The following is an 8,340-nucleotide window of genomic DNA, read 5'->3' on the forward strand; positions in this document are numbered from 1 at the left end:
GAGGCCCCTTGAGGCGTCTGGGGGGGGTCAGTTTCTGCCCGAGACACACACACACCCCCGCCGCTGCCGCCTTGGCAGGTCTGGCCAAGAGGGCAGCAGGTCGGAGGAAGGCCTGGGGCAGCTGCACCGGGCATCTCTCCCTTCACCGGCCGGAGCCAGACCGCGCAACCCTCTGGCTTCCCTCCTGCCTCCTGCTAGGCTGGGCGTGGCCTTGACTCGCCTGCGATAAAGCGGTTGCTGCCCATCCCCACCCCTCACCCCCACCCGGCTTTGCCTGAAGGATCCTGTGTCAAGATCCGCCGCCCCACCCCCGCCGCGGAGAGGAGCGGGGCAGAGGAGGGCCCTGCACCGGCCCTTCCTGCGCGTCTCCTTCGCCCCGGCCATTCCCCCCCTCCTCCTCCTCCCCGCCGCCCCCCCCGCCCTCCCGCCCGCCCGCCGGGGACAAAACGAGGCAGAGGCAACGAGGAGGTCACCGCAGCTGGTCGTTTATGGGGGCCGCCGGCGCGGCGCAGCGCAGGGCTCCGCGGGGAGGGAGGGAGGGGGGGCAAAGGCCCGGGCAGGACGCGGCTCGGCCCTCAGTTCCGGAACTGGGCCACCGGCGAGGGGATGCGGATGTCCTGGCCCCGCTCCAGGCGCCGCTCGCAGTCGATCAGGTAGTTGACGCCGTCGATCACCAGCTGCACCAGCTCCACCTGCGGGGCGGAGAGCAGAGGCGGCGGGGTGTGAGTGTGAGAGTGTGTGTGTGTGAGTGTGTGTGTGTGTGTGTGTGTGTTTGTGTTTGTGTGTGTGTGAGCGGGCAGGCCCCTTCCTCCCCCTCTCCCTCCCCGCCCGCGGGTCGCCCCCCCCCGCCAGGCCCGCCTTTACCTCCGATTTGCCCAGGCGGTCCAGGTTGGAAATGTCGAAGATGCCGCCGGTGGCCGCCGTGTCCACGCCGCCCGTGCCCCGTTTCTGCAGCCTCAGGTTCTCCAGGATCTTAGCGAAGCGGCTGTCCTGCAGAGGCCCAAGCGGGAGGGAGACCGAGGTCGGTTCCGTGAAGGGCCCGAGTGGAGAGGCGCCGGGCTGGGCGCTCTTCTGCCGCGGAAAACCCGTCTGCGCGCCCGTGCCCTCCCCCGCCGCCGCCACCCGTATCCGGGAAGGGCTGCGGTGCAGCTCCCCTCCCTTCGCCCGCCCTCACTTTGCTCAGGAGCGGGAGCTTGATGTGCACCCCGGCGCGAAGCCCGGTCCCCAGGTTGGAGGGGCAGGTCAGGATGTAACCCAGGCGCTCGTTCCACATGAACTCCCAGCCCCGCTCCTGGATCAGGCGCTCCACCTGCAGAACGAGGTGAGGAGAGCGCGGCGCTGAGGACCAGGGCTCCTTCGCCCGGCCAGTCCTCCCACCGCCCCCGCCCCCGCGCGCTCGCCCCCCCCCCGCGCAGAGCCTCCCTCTCCCCGGCGCCCTGTTCGCCTGGTCCCTCGGCCACAGACCGCTCCTGGAGGGAAGCGGGCCGGTGACCTCCCAGACCGGGAGAGAGGGGGGGCGGGCAGGGGGGGCGGCAGCAGCGGGGGGGGGCGGCTGGTGGTGCTGCACTCGCCTCCTTCAGGCCGCGGCAGAACCGCTCGAAGACTCGCTTCATGTTGCCCCCCTTCTCCATGGAGATGACGCGGGTATGGTCCTCCTCGTTGATCCAGAGGAGGAAGGTCTTCTCGTGGTTGTGCCTGCGGGGGGGGGGGGGCGGGGAGGAGCGAGCGATTAAGGCCCTGACCGGCTGGGGGCATTTGCCCGGCTCCAGGACTGTCCCAAAGCCCCCCCCGCCCGCTCCCTCCCTTCCTCCGCTGCCCCCTTGAGAGGGAGCTCCCCACAACCTGCCCTCTCCTGCCCCCCCCCCGGGGGAGCCTGCCTGCCTGCCTGCCTGCCTGCCTATGTGGCGGCGGGTCGGGGAGTCCAGCCTCTCCGCGCCTGTCCTGCGATCGGGATGCGGCTGCCCGCTTGCGGAGTGTCCCGGGCTCCCCGCCTGGGCGAGAGCCGCCTGCGCCCTCCCGTTCCTCCCTCAACGCCCTACCAGATCCCTCGGGCGTCGGGCCAGTCCCGGGCCATGCCTGCGGCCGTCAGCAGCGGGGAGACCGGCTTGTCGAAGAGAAAGTGGTCCTGAAACCGAGAGGAGGGAGGGAGGGAGGGAGGGAGCGTCAGGGAGGGATGACCGTAACCTTGACCCTGCGCTGGGCGAGGGTCTTGCAGAAGACCGCTAGTGAGCGGAGCGAGGCCAGGAGGGCAGCCACGGGCCAGCCCAGCGCCAACCCCCAGCGAGGCGGAGCGGGCGCGCCGTCCTGCTCCCGAGATGGGCTGCTCCCCCGCCGCCTTCCTCCGCCCGCCGTCCATCTGGCCGCCCCTCCAGCCTGGCACAGGTGCTGGATCCTCCGCGCTTCTGCCGGGCAAGTCGGCGCGGCTCGGCCCTTCTCCCTGCCCGCCGGGACACTCACGTCGATGAGCTGCTGCTGCTCCTTCTCGGTCATTTCGCTGAGGCGGTAGTACTTGCCGGCCAGGTCCCCGGTCAGGCCGCTCAGGGCTTCTGCGGTGACCTTCTCCACCTCCCGACGCTCGGCCCGAGAGCAAGCGGGGGGCAGGCTGAGGCCTCGGATGCTGCGCCCGGTCCGGACCCGCGAGGAGAGCACGTAGCGCTCGTCGAAGTGGCCCGCCTTGATCTGCGGGCGAAGAAGGCGGGCGAGCGGGTGAGCGCCGCCGTGTTAACCGCGAGGCCACTGGGAGGGCGTCGCCGTCGCCGTGGGGGAATGCTCTGGTCTAGCGTGGAAGGGCCTCGTTCTGTCGGCAGGACGGGCTCCCTTTGGAACAGGCGAGGGGAGGAGGGGGAGGGGCTGGTGGTGCAAGAGCCTGGCCCCTGCGCCAACCCAAGCGGGATTCTCTGGCCCCAGCCCTCTTCTCTCTGGGGTCTGGCCCTTCTTGCCTGCGAGGAGCCATGGAGCAGGACAGGCGCCTCCCCCCCCCCCACACACAGGGCGATTCCCGAAAAGGGAGGGGGAGAATGCCCCTTTTCTGGGCGCCGATTTAAGGGCCCCACAGCATCCTCTCACCTATGGGAGGGAAGACCAGAAGCCACTGGTAATGGTGCGGCTAAAAATATTGTAAATAAATAACTAATACATAATACCTGCCCCCCAACTCAGCCCGGCTGGCCTGTCTGTGCATTTCATATTCAGGAACGTCCCTGCTTAGCTAATGGTTTCCTTCTCAACAGCGTCTTGAAGCCACCTCCTATGGACGTAGTAGGCACTCTCTTGTCTGGACCTGGCCTATTCCCTCCCTCCCTCCCTCCCTTGATGACCTGGAATATATGGGTCGCGCGCGCCCACCTTGCTGGCGTCCAGGTCCGTGGGGTGCTTCATGGTGCGGGGGTTGTAGCCGTTGTGCCGCTCTTCGATCACCGGGTCAAACAGGCCTGCGAACACCTGGAGCCGCAAAAGAGGGCCGCTCAGCCAGGGCCGGGCCGGGTGAGGTGAGGGGGGGGGAGCCGCGGGACGGGGGGTGCGCTCACCTCGTAGGATTCCTCGTCCCCCGCGACCATGCCGACGGTCTTGATGAAGGGGTGGCCGGGGTTGTCCACTCCCGTCTGGATGCACTGGTCCAGGGTCCAGCCGTTGGGCGTGGCCTTGTCGCACAGCTGGGCGTAGAGGCTGGGCGTCAGGTGGCTGGCCATGCAGTTGTTGTGCTTGCGCAGGTCCGGGTACTCGGCGCTGCGGGGAGGGCGAGTGAAGGGAGAGGGGGGGCGAGTTCCCTCTGGCATTGCAAACACAACCCGAGCCTGCTAGGAGACAGGCCTTTCAGTCTCCTGAGCACCCAGGCCTCGCCGGCAGGAGATCCCCTTTCCTCCGGCCCCTTTCTTTAGAGACCTCTCCCTTCCCCCCCCCCCCGCAGGCGCCCGAGAGCCTCCTCGGGAAGGGGCCTCCGCCTTCAGCCCGGCCCCGGCCCGGCTCCGCGCGGGGAAGCCTTCAGGCCCTGCCGGGCTCGCTCTTTCCTTCAGCCTCTCCCCCCAACGCCCCCCCCCGCCCTTGGTAAGGACAACCGACAAAGGAGAGGAGCAGCTTTCTCTGCTGGGGAGTTTCTGGGCTGGCGGGCGGGCATCTCCCGAGGTCTCAGAGTGCAAGGCGGCCTCCCGTTCGTTATCGATCTTCACTTCTGGCAAGGGCCTGCCTTAACTTTGCACATTTCACAGCACTGAGGCTGTGCGGAGCACCGTCTGGGTTGGTTGACCTCGAGGTGCTTGGACCCTCGATGGCCGGAGAGGGCCCATCAGCCCACCCCTGGTCCCTTTCCGGGACTGCTTATGGGTCAAGGAAGTTTTTCTCCCTCCCCCCCCCCCGTCACTTGAGCAACAGCCACGCGGAAGAGGAACGGAAGGACCTGCGCGGCTCTCCAAGAGTCGAGGGCATTAAGGAGGCGCTTTCCTTAATCGGCTTAAGAAGCCGCTGTCTCCTGACCTCGTTCCCAGTTTAGAGGGCTTTGAGCTTTGCCTGACCTTCGGGAGAGATTGCATGGCGCGCGCGGGGGGGGGGGGAAAGGATGCCTTTGGGTGGAACCAGGCCCTCAGACCTCCTCTGCTTGGAGCTGGGCGGCTGTGTGTGTGCGCGCGCGCGCGCCAGCGAAGGGACAAGGGCCCTCGAGGCCGGAAGGAGAACCAGCGCCCGCCTCTCCCGGCCGCGGCTATCGGAGTCCCTGACCCTCCGAGGGACCAGCCACGGTGGATCTCGTGTGGCCCCCGAGCGTCACTCTTCGCCAGCCCCAGAGACAGAGCTTTGCCGGCTGAAGGGCAGGGCCGCCTTTGCCCCGGTGGCTTTTCTGCCTGATTTCTTTAGTAGAGAGGGCTGTTTCCCGACCATTGACGGGGATGTTGCAGGATTCTTGCCTTAAGTGGCTCCCTGGGAAGGACCATGCCCTCAAAGGAGGCAGGTTCCCCAAGTGATGGCTGGCCTAGTGCTGTCGGGTCAGGGAGTGGGGGCGCTGGAGACGATTCAAAAAGAAGAAAAAAGAAAAGACGGATTTCTTTTCTCGGACCTTAGGGCTTCTCGAGATTGGCCGAAGTGGAAGGGAAAAGAGCCTCAGAGAACGAGCAGCTTGCAGTTCCATCAAGGCCGTGCTTAGCCATCCCCTGACCCTCTCGGTGCCGCAGTGTCCGGATCCGGCCTTTGGCATCGCCACGGTGCCCCTCTGGCCCCGGGCGCAAGCGGAGGACCTCCCAGGGCTCAGCTTTGCCTCAGCTCGGGTGCGCGAACTGAGGAGTGGATTACTCCCCCTCTCCCTTCGAGCCACACCTGAGCCTCACCCTCAGGCGCAGAGTGGCTCTTGGCCCAGGAGGACACTGCCGAAGGCCTCCGCTCCTCCGGGCCCCAGAGTCGGTCTTTGAAGCCGTGGCCTGCCTCCCCTGTTCGCCCTGCAAGGCGGAAGGGAGGGAACGGCTGGGGGAGGGGCGGGAGGGGTGCGGGCTGCGGCAGCGGCCACTCCAGGAGCATCCCAGTGGCCGGGGGAGGGGGAGCGGGGGAGACGGTCCTCCGCCTTTGAGCCAAGGAGCCCTCGCCTCCTCGCAAGCGCCGGCTCTGCGGAATGCAAGGCGTCCCCCTCCTTCACTTCCCCCGCCTCGGCTCGGCTTGCCTCGCTGCCCGTGGCTGCGGCCGGTCTCTCGGAGCCCGGGGCTACCCTGCCAAGGGCATTCCCCGCCCGGCCGCTGCGGCTCCCGTCCTACCTGGGTGGGTAGAGGCGGCGTTTGGCCTCGGCGGCGCCCACCGCATCCCGGGAGAGGAGGAATCCAGTTGCCAGCGAGCCGGCGGCCCCGGCCAGTGCCAGAAGGCCGGCGGATCTCCGGGCAGAGAGGGCGCGGGTGAAACTGCTGGCCATGGTGCTATTGCGGCTGAACGGGCTGCGGAGAAGCCGAGCGAGCAGGGGAGAGATCGGGCGCTGCAGCGATGAACGAGCCTGGCACGCAGCGAGTCGGCACAGCGAGGCGGGCGGGGAGGCGCGACAAAGGCGAGGGCTGGCGGGGGAGGGGAGCGCGCAGATTACGCTGCCCGCCCGCCCAGCTCAGCCCAGCCCAGCTTAGTTTGGCCCCTGGCCAGGTGGGTGCCTGTCGGGCCCGGCGGCTGCGAGGCTCCCGACGAGTTTCAGCACCAGCACCGCGGACAGCGCTCGCAAAAGAAACAGGAGGGGCGCCCGGACTGCAGTCGGGAGTGATGGCAAGGGGAGGTCTCTGCACATTCTCAGGGGCTGGCTCCCCCCTTTCGCCCTTGCCCACGGGCCGGCCTGGCGGGAGACCAAGGCCAGGCGGAACCCTTCCCTCCTGGAGGCAGGCGGTAGCAGGGCTGGGCGCCGAAGGGCAAAGTCCTCCTCCGGCGGCGGGGCACACCCCGGCTTCCCTGGGAAGCCTCGCCCAGCCAGGTGCTCCTCCGAGGACGCTCAGCTCCAGGCTGGCCCCACCACCCGCGCCTTTCCCCACGCGTCCCCGCCTGTTCGGGCTCCACAAGAATGTGGAAGCTGGGCCCTTCCCTGCAGCTGCCTTGGGAAGGAAGGAAGGAAGGAAGGAAGGAAGGAAGGAAGGAAGGCAGGCAGGCAGGCAGGCAGGCAGGCAGGCAGGCAGGCAGGCAGGCAGGCAGGCAGGCAGGCAGGCAGGCGACGGGCGTGTGAACTCCTAGCTCAGGACCCCATTCCTCCTCCTTTAGCCTTCACAACAGCAGACCAAGCGTCAATGGGCGGTTCAGAGGAGAAGCCCCGCTTGGTCCCGAACTGGAGCCAAACAGCCAAAGGACCGGCAGCCCCTTTGCGGGAAGGAGGAAAGGGCAGGTCACTTTCGCAAAGAAACGTCCTGCCTGCCGGCCGCACTCGCGAAAGGCTGAAGGGGGCGGGTGGGGGCCGCCGGCGGGCGACCTGGGCAGGTTCGTGGTGGGCGAGAGGCCGCCAAGCCCGGACGGCCAGGGAGAGGCCCTTCTAGCCTTATTTTCTAAATTAAATTACACAACATAAACCTACTACCACACACAAAAAAGAAACCCTCAATAAAATACAAATACATATCACATAGTGTCACCATCACCTTCAGGGCTAGCATTAAACTTCATTCAATCAATTTTCTCTCAAAAAATTCATTGTTTCTTCCCTCGGTTTATATCCCTCCCCTCTCCGAAATACACTTTCCAAGAATATACTCCATGTTTTCATGAAATCATATTTTGATTAGCCTCTTATTTTCATATCACATGTCAGTTTATTATTAATTGTCATATCACATAATTCTATGTACCATTCCTTTTAGAGAGGCCCCTCTAGACGGGCCCCCGTGGCATCTCCGCCTGCCTGCCGGCAGGCTTCCCACCGGGGCAACAGGCGGCCCTGCGGGAAGAGAGCCCGAGGCCTGTGGCCTCCGAGACACCTCGGTGGCCTCCTAAGCACCAGGGAAGTGTAGGGACGGGGAGGGGTTCGGGGGGGGGGTTTCCCTCCCCGATTTGAGTTCTCTCCTGGCCGATGGAGGGGGGTCCTTCTCTCTCCCCTCCCTTCCCTTGCAAGATGCCTCCCAATGTCTCCCCCGTTGCTCTCCAAGGAAGCTGCGCCTCGGAATAGTTGGCCAGCCTGCAGCTCAGGGGTAGGGGAGGGAGGGAGGGAGGGAGGGAGGGGAGGGGGGTCCGAGGCGGATCCGCAGGCCTGGCGCCCTGGCTGGCCAGCGGGGAGAGCGAGCGGGTTCTGCCGCAGTGGGAGGGGCCGCGCCCCCGGCTCGGCTGGGCGCTAGTGGGGCCTGGACCCGCGACGGCTCGGGCCAGGGAAAGGCTGGAAGCAGGCCAAGGCCGGGGCGGAGGAGCCGCGCGGCGAGGCGGCCTCCCTGAAACGGGGCCGCCCCCCTCCTTCTTTCCCGGGATCAGCGGCGGCATCCGGGCTGAAGAAGAGCTGGATGGCGGGGGCCGGGAAAGAGGCTGCTCCGCCCGCCCGCCCGCCCGCCCGCCCGCCCGGTTTTGAAAAGCCCTCGAGCAGAAGGCGGCTCAGGCCCGGCGTTTAGCGCCTCCTCCGCCGGCCGCTCCAACGGGGCGCTTCCGCCCTCCCGTCTCTCCCGGGTTGCAGGCCCAGAAGGCACCGGGAAGCTCTCCCCTGCGGGTGATCCACGGCCACCGAGGGCCTCATCCGGCGAGTCCCGCTCGGCCAGGCCCCCGGAGTTGCCCGCCGCCTGGAGGCGCCCTCGGGGCTCCTGGCCACCCGCTGGGCAGGCGTGCCTCCGGGTTGCCGCCTCGGGCCAGGCCGGGCCGGGGCTCCCCCTCGCTCAGACAGCCCGGACGGCAAAGAGACGGGAGCGCGCCCTCCTTTGCGCCACGGAAGCG

General features: G+C 67.4%; 1 protein-coding gene across 1 annotated transcript; it reads right to left on the minus strand.

Moving 5' to 3' along the window:
• Nucleotides 1-464: 464 nt before the first annotated feature.
• Nucleotides 465-6,292, minus strand: CKMT1A (creatine kinase, mitochondrial 1A). Its single transcript, XM_072982278.2, has 9 exons — nucleotides 5,730-6,292; nucleotides 3,528-3,726; nucleotides 3,346-3,441; nucleotides 2,458-2,679; nucleotides 2,040-2,125; nucleotides 1,572-1,695; nucleotides 1,175-1,309; nucleotides 865-990; nucleotides 465-692 (listed from the first exon to the last, which is right to left on the minus strand). The coding sequence occupies exons 1-9, from the start codon at nucleotides 5,879-5,881 to the stop codon at nucleotides 576-578; spliced, it is 1,257 nt and encodes a 418-aa protein (XP_072838379.1). The 5' UTR covers nucleotides 5,882-6,292; the 3' UTR covers nucleotides 465-575.
• Nucleotides 6,293-8,340: the final 2,048 nt, after the last annotated feature.

The sequence above is a fragment of the Pogona vitticeps genome, chromosome 12, assembly GCF_051106095.1.
Source record: "Pogona vitticeps strain Pit_001003342236 chromosome 12, PviZW2.1, whole genome shotgun sequence".
Lineage (NCBI taxonomy): Eukaryota > Metazoa > Chordata > Lepidosauria > Squamata > Agamidae > Pogona > Pogona vitticeps.

Coding starts and splice junctions, on each gene's coding strand:
- CKMT1A (XM_072982278.2), bottom strand. CDS start 5,881: ATGGCCAGCAGTTTCACCCGCGCCCTCTCTGCCCGGAGATCCGCCGGC. Junction 2,126..2,457: donor AGCAGCAGCAGCTCATCGAC/GTGAGTGTCCCG, acceptor TCTCGGTTTCAG/GACCACTTTCTCTTCGACAA. Junction 693..864: donor ACCGCCTGGGCAAATCGGAG/GTAAAGGCGGGC, acceptor TCCGCCCCGCAG/GTGGAGCTGGTGCAGCTGGT.